General features: G+C 45.3%; 1 protein-coding gene across 1 annotated transcript in view; it reads left to right on the top strand.

Annotated features, from left to right (window-relative positions):
• Nucleotides 1-17164, top strand: part of PRPF40B (pre-mRNA processing factor 40 homolog B) — a 25243-nt gene that overhangs the window by 3521 nt on the left and 4558 nt on the right. The window contains exons 5-19 of the mRNA XM_015814746.2: nucleotides 145-222; nucleotides 1317-1427; nucleotides 2588-2708; nucleotides 2795-2825; nucleotides 3360-3518; nucleotides 4840-4942; nucleotides 5577-5641; nucleotides 5874-6038; nucleotides 7052-7160; nucleotides 7552-7702; nucleotides 8786-8919; nucleotides 12287-12401; nucleotides 14563-14654; nucleotides 15271-15387; nucleotides 16624-16761. Coding sequence (XP_015670232.2) covers nucleotides 145-222; nucleotides 1317-1427; nucleotides 2588-2708; nucleotides 2795-2825; nucleotides 3360-3518; nucleotides 4840-4942; nucleotides 5577-5641; nucleotides 5874-6038; nucleotides 7052-7160; nucleotides 7552-7702; nucleotides 8786-8919; nucleotides 12287-12401; nucleotides 14563-14654; nucleotides 15271-15387; nucleotides 16624-16761 — 1689 coding nt within the window. The remainder of the gene's footprint in view (nucleotides 1-144; nucleotides 223-1316; nucleotides 1428-2587; nucleotides 2709-2794; nucleotides 2826-3359; nucleotides 3519-4839; nucleotides 4943-5576; nucleotides 5642-5873; nucleotides 6039-7051; nucleotides 7161-7551; nucleotides 7703-8785; nucleotides 8920-12286; nucleotides 12402-14562; nucleotides 14655-15270; nucleotides 15388-16623; nucleotides 16762-17164) is intronic.

The raw sequence follows: 17164 nt of genomic DNA, 5'->3' as shown, positions 1-17164 counted from the left end.
AATTATATTAATTATATTATATTATATTATTATATTATATTATTTATTACATTACACTACACTACACTACACTACATTACATTACATTACATTACATTATTTCTCCTCTTCTGCTTTAAATTTAAATGCTGCTTTAAATTTCAGATCCCCAACCCCCTGGCAGGTGCTGTGCAACAAAATATAATTCTTGGTGGCTCTCCAGTGTTGGATACAGGCCGAAAGGTAAAAAGTCTCAGTGGAGAAAGGCATCAGATTTCTTGATGTTGTCTCTTTTTGTTCTAGGAAGCAAACCAGGGTTGCATGTTGGCATCCCACTGATCCAGAAATGGTTCACAGAAGGCGCACCAAGGAGCTAAAGAGCTCCATTGTTTTGTGCTGATGATCATGACCAGCACAGATGAACACCTAGAACTATGTTGGTGTTTTGTCCCAAGAAACAGCATAATCTTAATTCTTTACCTGGTTTCCCCATACTGCTTCTCTAGTATTTGATGTTCAGAAATAAAGAAAGCTACCCTTCCTCTCCAAGAAAATAAATGAAGTGCCTTATAAGACCCAGGGAAAAAGTAAAGGTGTAGGTGAGCTCTGGATGATGGCAAAGCACGTCAGTGGTTAGAGTAAAGGGGAAGCTGGAAGGAGCATTTTGCAAATAGCATAGTTAGCAAAAGTGGATGGAAAATCCAATGGGTTTGTTTATTTTCTGGGCTAAAAAAATTAACTCAGAATTCACACACTCTCCCCAAATCCAACTTATGTATCTTTTGCAGAATAAGCTCGAGAGAATCACAGAGTAGAGGATGAGGTGTCGGGATAGGTTCCATTCCATTTTGAAGCATAAAAGTTCTCTGGATAACTTGGGCCCAGTCATTATGTCTCAGTCCAATCCAGCCTATCTCACAGGGTTATTGTAGGGTAAAATTGGAGCAGGGTCTTGTTTGAGGGCCAACAGAAAAGGGAGATCTAGATCTAGAGTATTCATGTGGTTACTGTTGCGTTCTTCATTATTTTTCTGCCTCTACTAGGAAGATCCAGATCCTGACTTTGCCACCTTTGTACTTTTGACAGTGGGAAAGGTTTCTTACTAATCTTCCCTAAATATCCCCCCCCCCACCTCCATAGGAGATTTTTTTTAGATGCTGCTCACACAACTTCATGAAAGCTACAAAACTGCCTTTTTGTTTTTGTCCTTTCATTGGAAGTAAACACTGTGATTCACAGAATAGTGGTTCTCAGTGTCTGTTTGGGATGGAGGGATTGTGGATATTTGCCCAACTGGATCTCAGTTTGATTTGGTTTGATTTCAATTTTCCTTACAGAAGCCAGCATGGAGTGAACATAAAGCCCCGGATGGGCGGATCTATTATTATAATGCTGAAACCAAACAATCAAGTTGGGAAAAGCCAGATGAACTCAAGTCTAAGGCAGAGGTGAGAGTTGTTCCTACACTTGGCTGCAGGAGCAACTTAGACATTGATTTTCCCCCCCTTTTGTTGACATGTATTGGATCTCTGATAAGGGAAGGTCAGCCATCCTGAGCAGCAATCCCATCTGGTTTTTCTTCTAAAAAGTAGGGTTGGAGTCATAACCCTAAGAAATCCTGGAATATAAACACAGGAGATGATGAGGCTGATAAGGAACTGTAAAACAGGCACTCAGAGGAAGAGTGCATAGCATGGAGAAGATTTAGGGATATGGGATACCTTTGCAAGGGGGCTGATCTCAACCAATATTTGGGGGAAAATTTCTACCAGCAAAGAGTTTCTTTTGAAAAAAACAGTCTTCTTGGATCATGATGGATTCTACCTCATTGTGGGTAACTAATTGGAATCTGGACAACCATCTGTCAGAAAAGTTGTAATTCCAACATTCCTGCATTCAGCAGTTGATTGGGTTAGGATCTTTTTCAAGTCTAACCATGTCCATCAAATTCTCTCAGATTATTCCATGGAATCTGGGAGAATTTGTTGACTGCAGGACTTGCTACCATCAGATGAATGCGAACCAGATAGATGGTTTAGAACAGGGGTGTCAAACTGCCAACCCGTGGGCCGGACGTGTCACCAAGAAACCGTGCCCACCCCATTGGCGGCAATGGAGAAAAAGCTCCGATACGTCGCACGACGTCATGTGATGTTGCGAGTGAGGAAAGAATTGTTAAATTATTAAATGAAAAAAGAAACACATGGCCATTAGCAAAATAACCCCTTAGTACATATAGTTTGTAAATAACCCTTTAATAAGAAACCAAACTGGTTTTCACTCAAAATTCAGTTTCCCAAGCAGACAACCAAATGCTTTTTAAGATAACAGGATATAACTGCAGCTCTTGGCTTCACAATCAAGTCAGGGCTAATAGAAAAGGAGGCTTTTGTAGTTAAACATTTTGGGCATTTGATTAACTTATGATTTATGAATGCAGAAAAGGAATCAGTTCATTAACTGAGACAGGCAAGATTGATCATAGGTACGGATTGGTGTGTCAGTGCATAATTTTTCAGAAAAGGATAAAAGGATCTTTATCCCACAAAACACACACACACACACTCACACTATACACTTGCTAAGGCTGTCTTCTTTGCTTTTGCAGCTCTTGCTGTCACGCTGTCCTTGGCGTGAGTATCGCTCAGAAACTGGGAAATCCTATTACTACAACACTCAGAGCAAGGAGTCACGCTGGACCAGGCCACGAGAGTTGGATGACATTGAGGGTGAGGATCTCCAGGATCAAATCTGGGGTGGGGATTCTGTTCCTTGCAGTCCTCCTCTGATAACCATTCCTATTTTTGTTCTTCAGCATTGATCAAGGAGGAAGAGGAGGAAGCAGAGTAAGTTCCTGGAAGCAGGTTGCATCAAGAAGAGCTCAAAGAGCTGGCTGGGTAGGAGAAAAGGCAGCCCTACCCAGCAAGGATTGTCCCATGAGACGTGGGCACGGAGTGAGCGCTGGCAGGGCAGGGACTTCCCTTTTTCTTCCAAGCCTTCCCTAGATGTTGATTCATCTCTCTGGAAGATCTGCTGAACCTGGCATTCATCTCTCTGGAAGATCTGCTGAACCTGGCATATGGGTCACAAAACCTTCAGAAAACCCGAGCTTTGCCATTTGGCTTGCAAATTTGTTTCCAATTCTACTTGACGGTGGCAAGAAACTGAAAAATCACATGAAAATGCAGAACCCAAAAAGGGGATGAGTGGGATTTGGAGTGGTTGAGACTGGTCCTATGTCCCTTCTGTTGTTTACTTTTCTTGATGAGATGGAGCTGGCTGGAATCCATTGGGTGGAAAGTTCTCTAAACTGTGCAATACATTGGGCTTGTATTGTCCTGTTGTGAAATATTCATAGCTGCCATCTTCTTCCTTCCCAGGAGGCAACAGCTACCTCAGCAACTGGAGCCACCGTTGTCGGGCCCTGCCAGTCCCAGCCCGTCTTCTGCAGCCACCTCAGACACAGAAGGCACTGGGGGTGTTGAAGGGGCCCAAGGGACTGAGGGAGTCCCAGCTGCTGTTGAGGAGGTCACAAGCAGGTAATTCAAGAGGAGGGGGACGGTAGAGGGAAGGTGTTGATCTGTAACCAGGCCATCGCCAGCTTCCTAGCACAATGTTTCTCAGTCTTAGCCACTCTTAAGATGTGCGGATTTTAATTCCCAGAATTATCCAGCCTGCATGGGGAATTCTGGGAGTTTTTTCTTTATTTGTGTCAGAAACACCTTCAAGTTATAGACATACAACATGCAACACTGAGCAAGTTAAGAAGGTATAAAATAGATCATAGAACTACAGGTAGTCTTTGACTTACAACAGTTCATTTAGTGACAATACAATGTTACAACGGCACTGAAAAAAGTGACTTATGACCATTTTTCACACTTATGACCATTGCAGCATCCCCAGGGTCACTTGATCAAAACTCACGCACAGCCAGGTTCACTTATCAACCATGTTACTAACTTAACAACTGTGATTCACTTAATAACTATGGCAAGAAAGGTTGTAAAATGGGACAAAACTCACTTAACAGATGTCTCACTTAACAACATAAACATTTTAGCTCAATTGTGGTCGTAAGTTGAGGACTACCTGTATAGCACATGTAAAAAGTATGTAAAATAAATAGGATTCTGGGAGTTGAAGTCCACACATCTTAAGAGCTGCCAAGGTTGAGAAATACTGGTCTGGCAGATAGTGGAATCTCCACTCCAACCCATCAGGAAAGCATCAGATTGAGGAAGGCCAAAATAAGCCTGTTTAGGCTTTCAAACTAGGAGTTGGAGGACAAATAGAGTGGTAAAAAAAGAAGAGAGACGGAACTCCATTTGTTTGCCAATTTATCTGTATGGAAGGTTGCACTTGTTGTTAGTTGCGAAGTCGTGTCCGTCCCATCGCGACCCCATGGACAACGTTCCTCCAGGCTTTCCTGTCCTCCACCATCTTCTGGAGTCCATTTAAGCTCACACCTACTGCTTCAGTGACTCCATCCAGCCACCTCCTTCTCTGTCGTCCCCTTCTTCTGTTGCCCTCAATCTTTCCCAGCATTAGGCTCTTCTCCAGTGAGTCCTTCCTTCTCATTAGGTGGCCAAAGTCTTTGAGTTTCAACTCCAGGATATGGCCTTCTAAGGAGCAGTCGGGGTTGATCTCCTCTAGGACTGACCGGTTTGATCGCCTTGCAGTCCAGGGGACTCACAGGAGTCTTCTCCAGCACCAGAGTTCAAAGGCCTCAACCCCATGGACAGTACCAAAAGGCTGCACTATCCACCTGGAATTCCGAGCAGCGATCAGATGAATTTTTAAGCTGCCTCAATGCTTTACTTTATGTTTTGTCCAAATGTTTTGCTTTTCCTTGGGCAGTTGTGATCCCCTCCGGAGAGATGAAGAAGATCGTGGCAGTGCCAGTGCCTGGAGCAACAAAGAGGAAGCTAAACAAGCTTTTAAGGAGCTGCTCAAAGACAAGGTAATAACTGGAGAAGGGAAAGGAGAACAGAAATTAAAGAGCCTTCCTAGGAATCGGAGCCAAAAGTTCGTCAGATATAACATTTTTTATACCCATCGCTTACCCTGCCAGGAAAATGTTGGGTAGTTTTGTGTTCTGAGTGGTTTCTAATGAGAGTGAAAAGGGCCCATTCTCCTTGTTGTAGGACAGGGGTAGGCAACCTTGACTCTTTTATGACTCGTGGACTTCAACTCCCAGAATTCCTGAGCCAGCATGGCTCAGCTTGGAAACCTCTCCCTTCCCCTCAGCATGGCTGGCTCAGGAATTCTGGGAGTTGAAGTCCACAAGTCATAAAAGAGCCAAGGTTGCCTACCCCTGTTGTAGGAGAACAATGTCAGGGAACCTGTCCCTCTGGCAGGCTTTTTTTTTTTTTTTTTTTTCCAGACGGGGAGGAAAAGAAAATATTTTGCCTTAAAATTCAAGCAGAAGAAAATCAAAACACCAAACTAGTTACACCCTGACTCTTGTATTTGTAAAATAAAAAATGGGTCTAAAAGAAGGAGCCTGCCAGGTAAGGCAGGGCAGAGCTAACTGGTGCAGTCCAAGAGAAGGAGATATCACAGCTTGATTGAAATACTCCGTTTTCTGGCTTTAGGGTGTGCCGGCTAGTGCATCCTGGGAACAGGCCATGAAGCTTGTTAGCTGTGACCCCCGTTTCAGGTATGATCCTGGGTGGATGCATCTAGTTCCCTCCCTCCCTTCCCTACCCTATCAGATGTGAATCCAAGTTGCAGACCTGTATGATGAAAGTCTTACAGAGACAGGTCATTTGGTGCTCCCTGCCCATCCAACTATTTATTCACGTGGGGAACTAGAACTTGGATCCCCTGTTTTTCTTTGCCTGTTGCCCATATGAGCCAGCTCTTGACCTCTGGGGTTCTGTGTGTCCCAGTGCTTTGCGCAAGCTGAGTGAGAAGAAGCAGACATTCAATGGCTACAAGGCTCAACGGGACAAGGAAGAAAAGGAAGAGGCTCGACTCCGGGCAAAGGAGGCAAAGGAAGAACTGCAACACTTCTTGGAAGAACACAGCAAAATGAATTCCACCACCCGCTACAGGTACACAAGGATCAGGAGGCTTGGGAAGCAACAACCCAATGAGGGAAGGTTGGGAATCTGGATGACTCTCTCAAGAGCATTTACAGGTTTGTGAAGTGTCTTCCTGGCTAGGTCTTAAAGGATCCTTGGAAAGAAATAATAGTAGGTCTGGCCCAGTTTCTTGAATAACGCCAACTGCAATGGATCAATCGTTTTGCAAGGTTGCATGACTGAACCTGGCAGAGACTTGGCACTTCGGAGAACAGGAACGTGCATCTGCCAGTAATGAACCTAGAATTTACTGCTGGATTTCCTGTGAGCTAGAATGAGAGAGGTAAATGCTGAAAGAGTTGAAGCTTGAAGACCAGGAAAGAGATGTTACCTTGGCTATGCTAAGCAGTCCAATTTCCCCTGTTTAAGCATGAAACGGGAGGTTTCTGTTTCAGGTATCTCTCTGTTTTTTCTGCTGCCGCAACTCTTGTCCTCACCAGATCAAAGTAGAGGGATTGTTGCTTGGTTCTTCCAAGCATGGATGTCCCTGAGCACCTCACTCTGTCTGCTTCATAGACTAGGACAGTGGTGGAGAACCTATGGCACAGGTGCCAGAGGCGGCACTCAGAGCCCTCTCTGTGTGCACCCACGCCATCGCCCCAGTCCTAGGCCTTCAGCTGGGTTTTATACAACTTTTTCGCTTTAGGCCTCCGCCGCCATGTACAAAAAAAAAAAAGGTTCAATCAATCAGTCAATTTCAACTTCTCACGAAAAAAAAAAGATCTTGCAAAGTTGGAATTGATTGATTGAACTTTTTAGTCCCACCCAGTCTGCCATTACTACCGCAGCCACGCCCAGCCAATGGGCCACACCCACCCGGCACCCGACGATGCATAAGTGAGTTTTGGGTTGCAGTTTGGGCACTCGGTCTCTAAAAGGTTCGCCATCACTGGACTAGGATGTCCTTGAACTTTACCTATTCTCCCTTGAGGGTTATCACCCTATCCTCCATCTCCAACTGTCTTTTCTCTTTCCCTCCTCAGGAAAGCTGAGCAAATGTTTGGTGAGCTGGAAGTGTGGGCCGCGGTCCCTGAAAGGGATCGCAAGGAGATCTATGATGATGTTCTTTTTTTTCTGGCCAAGAAAGAGAAGGTAGGTCAAGAATGGGGCAAGGGTGGGAGTTCTTGATAACAACAACAACAACAAAAATCCAGGCATCATCCTTCCCCCATAGCCTTCCTTCCTAAGTAACAGCAGAAAGCCTAATCCTGATACTTGCTCCCAGAAATTGAGGGCAGGAATCCAAGATCCCTGAGATAGATACTAGCCACCCACATCCACAGAGTCCAATCCACAGTTTTATCTGAATTACAAAGTTGTTTTGACAAAATCCCCATCCCTTACATATATGTATGTGGGGCCTTACTTACAAAAAGAATGAAGTTTGCCTTGTGTGACATCCTGACACTTCCATCCCTTGCCCTGTACCTCCAGCAGAAACCCAAAGCCCTAGCATGAATACTACCCCTTTCGCCCCACCCAGGAGCACACCAAGCAGCTCCGCAAAAGGAACATTCAAGCTCTGAAGAGTATCCTGGACAGCATGAGCCGTGTCAGCTTCCAGACCACTTGGTCCGAGGCCCAGCAGTATCTAATGGACAATCCCAGCTTTGCCGAAGACGAAGACTTGCAAAGTGAGTCATCTTCCACCATCTCATTGCCTACCCTTGTCTTTCTAACTCTTGTCTTCACATGGTATGGGAACCATATCTTCTCATTAAGCCACAATGTAGGTTATTTATTTGGGCAGTGTATCTAATTGCTGCCTTCTAGAAGTCACAAACACTTAATTCTAGAAGGGTAACAAGCTGTCCTAACCTTCCGAATGCTGGGCCTGTCTGCTGCCCTGCTGACAGGTTGTGTCATGCCTCCGTCCGAGCTTGACTCTGAGGAAGACATGGAGTTCCCTGTTGAGGCTCAGGAGGGGGTGTCTGTGGCTTCGGAGGACTGTGGGGAGGAGCAGGCTGAGGCAGGCCAGGGCCCTTCAGGTTTGAAACAGGGAAGGCAGAGCTCAGGCGAGGAGCAAGGCCCCTCCCCACCAGATCCTAGAGCAAGGAGAGCAGAGAGGAGGAGGGAACAACGGAGGCAGGCTCACTTGCTCGGGAGGAGAGTGTCCCGCCCCACTCCCCAAGGCACACCTGGGGAGTAGGATTTAAGGAGACGCTGTGGGGTGGGGCATTTGCCGGGAACAAACGTGAAATCGTGAGATAGTGTGCTCTTGTAACCTGGACACTTTGTATTCTGGACCAGTTTGCTTCCTGCTGATCTCTCCTTGCAGTCTGCAGTTTGCAGTTTGCAGTTTGCAGTTTGCAGTTCACAGGCAAGCTGGGAGTTAAAAGGATTATACGTTTGCTTGTTATCTGTCTTGCTTTAAGAACAGTGTGAACTTCCCTGGCTGTTTTGTTTGAACTCGTGCCAGCATATGTGGGGGCTGTTGGGTGAACATTGGCAGTGATTAAAAAGACTATTGCTCTGGCCAACTGATTGCTTTGCCTCTGTTCGGGGCCCTGGGTCATCACAGGTTGGGCCACAACTTCTTAGGTAGGACAACTCTCCATCCTTAGAGCGTCCGACTCTCTTATGCTTCCTTCCCCTTTTGTCTGTACCTGAATCTCAGTCACCTCTCATTACACAATAAACTTGTACTTTTCCTCCTGTGTCACCATGGTTTTATCACTTAGCTCAGCCTGGCCTGCTCCCAACTTTCCCTCTTTCAGACATGGACAAGGAGGATGCTTTAATCTGCTTTGAGGAACACATCCGGACGTTGGAGAGGGAGGAGGAGGAGGAACGCGAACGGGGTCGATTACGGGAGAGGCGCCAGCAGCGGAAAAACAGGGAAGCCTTCCAGGTATTTGCAATCACAGCCATGAGCTAAGGAGGCTTTTGCTGGGGATTCTTTGGAAAGAAGAGTGTGTGGTTTGTCTTGCAGAGCAAGAACAGTGGCAAGGAGTCCACGCCTTGTAGATTTCGGTCATTAGCACTGAAAACATTTCTGGCAATCTTCAAGGTGGTGGGCTCCAAAGATGTAGGCAACCTCCAGAATTCTCAGCAATAACCATATTAACTGAGAAATTCCAGGATTTGAATCTGTGTATCAGAAGGGCACCCAAATTGGGGGAAAAAAAATCTAATAAAAAGAGTCAGATTGCAAATGATAGGAAAACCCTTTTATTGCTGTCACAATCCATAGCGGGCTAAATGGTGAATGGCCTGATTCAGCCTTTTTCATCCTCGTGTTTGCTAGATATTTTAGGAATACATTTTCAGACTTCCCAATAGCCACGATAGCTGGGAATTCTAGTACTCATCATCCAACACATTTGAAGAGCATTAGGTTGAACAAGGCTGCTCCGGTGAAGAATATTCTAGGTCATCATTTAATGTTTCTATTGTCCATCAACTGGAGATAAATAGATCAAAATTTCCATATACCAGGAAAGAAAAAAATCATTTTCATACCACCGGAACATTACTTGTAACTATTTTGTTTTAGCCTGTTTGTAGCTAGCTAATTATTTGGTTATGATTCCAGAAAAGGACTGGATATATACTAGAATTCAGCTTCCTAACATGTTGGCTGTCTTTAGTTTTTGAATAAAAGTCTAGATATTAGCGAGAGAAGATGCTTGCAGAGAGAGGGCTCATATAACTGCCAGTTATTGCTTTTCTGTCATATTTAAAAGGAATTCCCATTGACTTTCAACCATTCAAAGCAATGTTTCCCAACCTTGGGAACTTTTAAGAAGTCGTGGACTTCAACTCACAGAATTCCCCAGCCAGTAATGACTGGTTGGAGAATTCCGAGAGTTGAAGTCCATACTTCTTAAAGTTCCCAAGGTTGGGAAACATGGCTTTAGAGAACCTCAGTTTTTTGTTCATGGACCTTCCTACAGATCTGCAGCACAACCAGGGGGTAGCATTTTACAACCATTGCAGACCCTGCCTCCCTCTATTGCAAACTGTGTTTTGTATATGTTTAGGTTTTTTTTCATTTACAGGCAAATACATGTTGTCCTTGACTTACGACCACAATTGAGCCTAAAATTTCTGTTGCTAATGCCCCATTATATAATCTCTTTTTGCCATAGTTGTTAAATGAATCATTGTAGTTGTTAAGTTAGTGACACGGAACCTGGCTTCCCCCATTGACTTTGCTTTTTCAGAAGGTCGCAAAACGTGATCACATGACCCCCGGGACATTGCGACCATCATAAATATGACTCAACTGTCAAAATGTCTGAATTTTGATCACATGAACACGGGAATGTTGCAACAGTCGTAAGTGTGGAAAAACAGTCACGTCACCTTTCTCAGTGCTGTTGTAACTTTGAATAGTTACTAAATGAACTGTTGTAAGTTGAGGACTACCTGTAGAGTGCTTTCTTGCTTCTGAAAAACGGTTAAGATGGATCCATAAATCCTGATGCCCATTTTATACTCCTTGTAGGAAACTTTCTTGCATTTTCCTAATCAGTTTCAGAAACCTGAACTGTGACTGCAGAATGCCCCTATTCCTTTCCCCCCAATATTTGCAGAGTCTTTTTTGATCTATTTTTCCCCCAAATTGTTTTTCTTCAAATGAGAAAAAAAGAGCCGGGAGGAATTTGGAAAACTTGTTACTTTTATTTAAGGGAGGAGAAACAAAGTAGCTCAGCCAGGCTCCAGTGTGAGGATTACTTGGGTTTTGGAAGAACATAAAAGCCTCAAGAGAGCACCACAAGTGATAAAATAAAGGGGGGCAGGTGTAACCCTGTAAATCAGGGGTGGACAATTAATTTTCCCAAGCAGCCACATGAGAAACTGGGACTGTTGCTGAGGGCTGAGCCAATAGGCTGAACTTAATTTTGCTCAATATTAATTTTATCACTTTATAAAAAGCAGCAAATTCTGTGGTTTTGATTAGCTGCTACTGGTAAGAATACATGTTACGATAAGACTGAAAATGTGGAACCACATAGCATATATTTATTTACGTTTGATTTCTAATTTCCGATTGATCTCACGTAGGCTGGACAGGGACAGCCAAAGGGCCATATGTGGCCCAGGGGCCATAAAATGCCCAGGTCTGCTTTAGATACCCCTGAACAACTTTTAGCCCTCCTTATTGTGGACCACACTGGCTGCATGTTGCTGTGGTAGAGAAAAGAATCACCTCATCCTTCTACGAGATGATCATTTTGATATACCTCATCACTCCTATTTTCTCACATTTTTGTGTGCTTCCTGGAATGCTGCATGACAGTTCTTCTCTTACTGCCATTTTTAAAATCACAGGTACCTTTGATTAAATTGTGGCCGTAAGTCCACTTACAAAAACATTCATTTTGTGAGTGTTCGAAGTTACAACGGCACTGAAAATGGCACTTACAACCGTTTTTCACACTTACAACCATTGTAGCATCCCCATGATCACATAATCAAAATTCAGATGTTTGGCAACTGGAATGTATGTATGACAGCTGCAGTGTCCTGGGGTCATGTGTTCACCTTTTGTGACCTTCTAACAAGCAAAGTCAATGGGGAAGCCAGATTTACTTAACAACAGCGTTACCAACCTAACAATTGCAGTGATTCACTTAATAACTATGGCAAGAAAGGTCATAAAATGGGGGAAACCTCACAACTATCTTGCCTAGCAATGGAAATTTTGGGCTCCATTGTGGTTATAAGTCGAGGACTACCTGTACTTAAAATGAGAGTAGAGCATGGCAGATGTATCAATGTGAAAATATGAGTTCTGTGCTCACGGCATTGTCTGGACGCTCTGGAAAATGGCATACCGTACAGGCAAATGGCACAGTAATTGTCTAGCAGTCTCCAGGGAAGTACGATAAAGAGGCTGGAACACAGGAGTATAAGTTTTCCAGGAGTTAGGGGCAAAATTCTGATACTAGCTTTTTTAAAAGTTGTACTTCTCGGGTCAAATTTTGCAGTTCATCCCAGGGCCTTTTTTCCCCCTGCTTTTTTCCTTCCTCTCTTCATACTGTACGTGGAGTGCTCTGTGGTATCTGAAATGTTTGAGTTTCCAGATGGGCATTGGAAGGGCAGGGGGAAGGAAGTCTTGAAGAAACCTCTGTGCCAGGGCAGAGGGAGGTGGGTTTCAGGGCCTGCTTTGGGGCACATGGCCTCCCTGGCAGGGCCTGTGACTGGGGGAGGGGCTGACTCCCTGATCTCTCTCACTCTATCGTAGAATAACCAGGCTGCTTCTTGCTCAGGCCTTCTTGGACGAGCTTCACGAATGCGGGCGCCTTCACTCCATGTCCACTTGGATGGAGCTGTATCCCTCCCTCAGCACCGACCGACGCTTTGCCAACATGTTGGGCCAGCCTGGTAAGCAGCCTCAGGCAGGAATCCCTCCCTCCCTGCCTCTCTTTTCCAGAAAGGGTCCATCCCTCTTCCCCAAATTATGGGCATGGGTCAAAATAGTCCATCCTCCTGGGTGGTGTTTGGGACGACTTGAAATGTCGCACTTGGGTTTTCAAATATTTATTTACTAGATTTGAGATCTTCCCGTTGGAAAAGCTGAGGACTGGCCCTAAGTCTAGGGATTAAACTCCGTGAACCAAGAAGGCGGGTTGAGTCAGGGGCTTCACTAAGGGTTTTTAAAGGTATCTCCTGCCTTACTTCAAAGATTTTCCATGCCTCCTGCCTTAAGGGAAATGTTTTCCGTTTTGTCTTCCAAGCAAGCCCTTAAATGCGTCCTTGAATTATAAATATGTGCATCATAAGGAGGTTTTTAATTTATGCTTATTAAGAGTTTTTCCATACAATAAAGACAAATCGAAAAAAGGGAAAGGGAATGAAATGGGGAGAAAAAGGAAAGGAAAAACAAAAGAGTGCAAGAAACAAAAAGAGTTGAGACATATAATGACTCCCAACCTTGTTTTCAATAGATAGTTAAAATTTTGTAATCCTTCTTCCCTCTTAGATATAAGTCCCTTCAGCTCATTTTACCCAAGCTTATCTTAATCTTCAAACCCACAAATCATCATTTTTTTTTCTTTTTAGCAAAAAGTCCATCTAAGTTTTTTAGTCTCAAAAAAAGTTTTGTTTTGTTTTTCTCTGATCAACAGGCCAGTTTTCCAGTTCTAACTTTTTTCACAAACCGTTCTTCTACTGTGGGGATTTCATTGTTCTTCCATTATTGTGCATGCAGTAATCCACCACGAGCATGTTCCTGAGCATGTTCTTTTCCCTCAAGGATGTTATGGGTCATATCCATCCTTTGGACTTCCCTGTCACCTGTTGTGGGCACTCATTCCGAACCAAGTAAAAGATCCCCAGGGGCACAGTGTGGGATGTGTTTCGGGTTGCTGAATTTCCGAGAGAGATAAGTAATAAAGGAATAGGAGGTGTGGACAATTCCTTTTGTTTCGGATCGCATTGTTGGTCATGCATTGCTCATTTATTCTACTTCATAGCCTGCTTTCTACCCTGTAACTTAAGCCAGGGCTTTTCAACCAGTGGTACGGGTACCACCTGTGGTACATTGGCACTTGGCGTGTGGTACGCGACCATCCTAGAAAAGTGGTAGCGGGGCAGGGGAATGAGCTGAACTGGTGGCAGCACCGCACAAGCCTGAGTGAGAGATGGATGGAGCTGCAGGGCTGTCAGGGCTGAGCAGAAGCACCAGGATCAGTGCCACTTTCCAGCTGATCGGTGCTTCTTCGGGGCTGTCAGGGCTCAGTGGAAGCCCCAGGATCAGCGCCAGGCTCCAGCTGGAGCTCGGCGCTGATCCTAGTGCTTCTGCTGAGCCCTGAAGAAGCACCAATCAGCTGGAAAGCAGCACTGATCCTGACGCTTCTGCTGAGCCCAGAAGCGCCGATCAGCTGGAATGTTGCAGCATCTCCAGGGTCTTGTGATTTACATTCAGATGCTTGGCAACTGATTCATATTTATGACGGTCACAGTGTTCCAGGGTCATGTGAAGTGACCAAAACCTGCTGCAACCACCCAGCAGATGAGGGGGAATAAAAACCAAACACCCCCCACCCCACCCCCACTGCCAATCCTCAACAGAAATGCTCACAGCAATGAAAACCTCCGACAGGAGGAAGAGCGCCACTAGGTGGGCAGGCAGGTGTCTTGCTCGGCTGTGGCTTGGGGGGGCACTTTTTTCAGTGCCATTGTAACTTCGAACAGTCACTAAGTGAACTGTTGTAAGTCGAGGACTACCTGTACTTTATTACTTTTTTCCTTTTTTTTTGGTCATCAAGTTTTTGACACCTTGCTAGGCGACTGGTAGTACTTGGATATTGCCATATCCTAAAAGTGGTACAATGGGTGAAAAGGTTGAAAAGCCCTGACTTAAGCTGATAGACACAATGGGGTAATTTTTCAACCACGTTTCAGTGAAATGACGGCCTTATATTCTCCTGGGCCTAAAATCTTAAGAAGTTCCGGAAGCTGCTTGAAAACTAGGTGGGCGGATCTTCTTTGCACCCAGGACTAATAATGCAAGGGCTACTTCCTGCTGTTCTTCTGTTCACAGGCTCCACCCCGCTCGATCTCTTTAAATTCTATGTTGAAGATCTGAAGGCCCGATTCCATGACGAAAAAAAGATCATCAAGGACATTCTCAAGGTGCAGCCGGAAGGTTAACAACCAGAATATGAGCTAGAAATACTTTTGGGTGCAAAGCTATTTCCTTTAAGGGGAATTACGTCTCACTCTGTGATACCAGTTAGCTGGGGGTCCTCCTTAGGCACCGCCATCGTGACTTTTGGGAGAACCATAAGACATTCCCTCTGAAACATCCTTCTTTGTACAGGACAGAGTTCTGTCCCATTTTGATGCTTGCGTTTGCTTTAAAGCAGTGTTTCTCAACCTTGACAATTTTAAGGCGTGTGGACTTCAACTCCCAGAATTCCACAGCCAGCAATGCTGGCTGTGGAATTCTGGGAGTTGAAGTCCACATGCCTTAAAATTGTCAAGGTTGAGAAACACTGCTTTAAAATAAAAGCAGGCCAGGGGGAACTGGAGCTGACCTGGGCTGCATTTCCAGCCCCTACTTGATCCAGAGAAAAGGCCTTTTCAGAGAACCCCGTAAAAAGATGGAAGTCTATAGTGGATTTACTTTAGTATTCCTTAATTCCTTTTGCATGTTTTAGAAGTAAACACCGGGGCTTTGAAGGAGGGAAAGTTTAACCATGACCTTTTCCTGCCTCTCTCCTTTTCCCTTTTTCTCTTTCCTTCGTAGGACCGGAGCTTCAGTGTGGAAGTAAATACAACCTTTGAGGACTTTGCCCACGTCATCAGTTTTGACAAGCGTGCTGCCACGCTGGATGCTGGCAACATAAAGTTAACTTTCAACAGTGTGAGTGGAGCAGGGTGGGATCCTAGGCTTCTTCACCTTGGTGACTATCCCTACCATGTCCCAAAGGTGCTTTTTCAAGAGGCAGCTGAGAATCTCCATATAGACACAGATCCCCTGTCACAGTGATGGCGAACCTTTTAGAGACCGAGTGCCCAAACTGCAACCCAAAACCCACTTATGCATCGTCGGGTGCCGGGTGGGTGTGGCCCATTTGGTGGGTGTGGCCCATAGGTGGGCATGGCTGCAGTGGTAATGGCAGACTGGGTGGGACTAAAAAGTTCAATCAATCAATTCCAACTTTGCAAGATCTTTTTTTTCCCTGCAAGAAGTTGAAATTGACTGATTGAACCTTTTTTTTTGCACATGGCGGTGGAGGCCTAAAGCGAAAAGGTTTTATAAAACCCAGCTGAAGGCCTAGGACTGGGGCGACGGTGTGTGTGCCCACAGAGAGGGCTCTGAGTGCCGCCTCCGGCACCCATGCCATAGGTTCGCCACCACTGCCCTATCATGTTCAAATAAATGTTTGTTGGGATTGTCTGACTTCTCTGTCTAACAATGCTGGGGCTGAGAAGCCACCCAGTGTGGCAGCTGGGTATTAGGGGTCAGTACAGTTGGAAGAAAGGTCTTCTTTACAAGTAAGCAGACAGAAAAGGTGATGGCTGCTTTTGCAAAAGCTGGTCAGGCAAATCCAGGGAGGGGCAGGTCTGTGAACTAGACCCAGTTTGGCCTAGGGCAGGGGTAGGCAACCTTGGCTCTTTTATGACTCGTGGACTTCAACTCCCAGAATTCCTGAGCCAGCCATGCTGAGGGGAAAGGGAGAGGTTTCCAAGCTGAGCCATGCTGGCTCAGGAATTCTGGGAGTTGAAGTCCACCAGTCATAAAAGAGCCAAGGTTGCCTACCCCTGGCCTAGTGCCTAAGAAACCAGACTAGAAACCAGAAGACACTGAGTTCTAATCCCACCTTAGCCATGAAAGCCTGCTGGGTGACTTTGGGCCAGTCACTCATTCTCAGTTTAACTCACTGCACAGGGTTGTTGTTGTTGGGGAAAAATAGGAGGAGGAAGGTGTGTTGGATATGCTCACTACCTTGGATCATTTGTAAAAATAGTAAAGACAGGATGTAAATAAAATAAAATGAAGCTCTGACATCAGAGGCAGTTGAACCACCGAGGAGACCTTTTCGTGATAGGAATGCTTTGTGGCTGATCGTTCTCTCCCATTGCCTCCCCACCCCAGCTGCTGGAAAAGGCCGAGGCACGGGAGCGTGAACGGGAAAAGGAGGAAACCCGTAAGATGCGGCGCAAGGAGGCAGCCTTCAAGAGCATGTTGCGTCAGGCAGCTCCTCCCCTGGAACCCAACATCGCCTGGGATGAGGTGAGATCTGCTCCTTGCAGGGCAGGTTTTCTGGCCGAGGGTCAAATGGATGCTAAGGAAAGAGGATGGCAGATTACATCTGGATAATAATAGAACAATCGGCCCAACTGTTGAATGTATCTTTTGGTATCAGGACATGGGCATTTCCCACCCTTGGAGAACACCCCCCCCCCCGTGTTTCTGGGTGCCTCCTTAATGGAGGAAGGTCAGCCTAAGAAGGCAAAATTCCTACAAGGATGTACTTGGCAGTCTCGTTTTTGGAGCAGGTTGTTCTGCAAGTTTGTCTCAAAACAATGGATGCTTCTGTCCAAACCAACTTAAGAGAAATTGGAGATCCCCATCATTGAGCGAGCAAGTAGCAAAAACAGTGAATTAGGCCAAAGGCTTCAGTTTCCCCCCCCCC

Source organism: Protobothrops mucrosquamatus, unplaced genomic scaffold (assembly GCF_001527695.2).
Source record: "Protobothrops mucrosquamatus isolate PMUCROS unplaced genomic scaffold, P.Mucros_1.0 scaffold280, whole genome shotgun sequence".
Classification (NCBI taxonomy): domain Eukaryota; kingdom Metazoa; phylum Chordata; class Lepidosauria; order Squamata; family Viperidae; genus Protobothrops; species Protobothrops mucrosquamatus.
The sequence above is the reverse complement of the archived record's forward strand: the minus strand, read 5'-3'. Positions and strand labels throughout refer to the sequence as shown.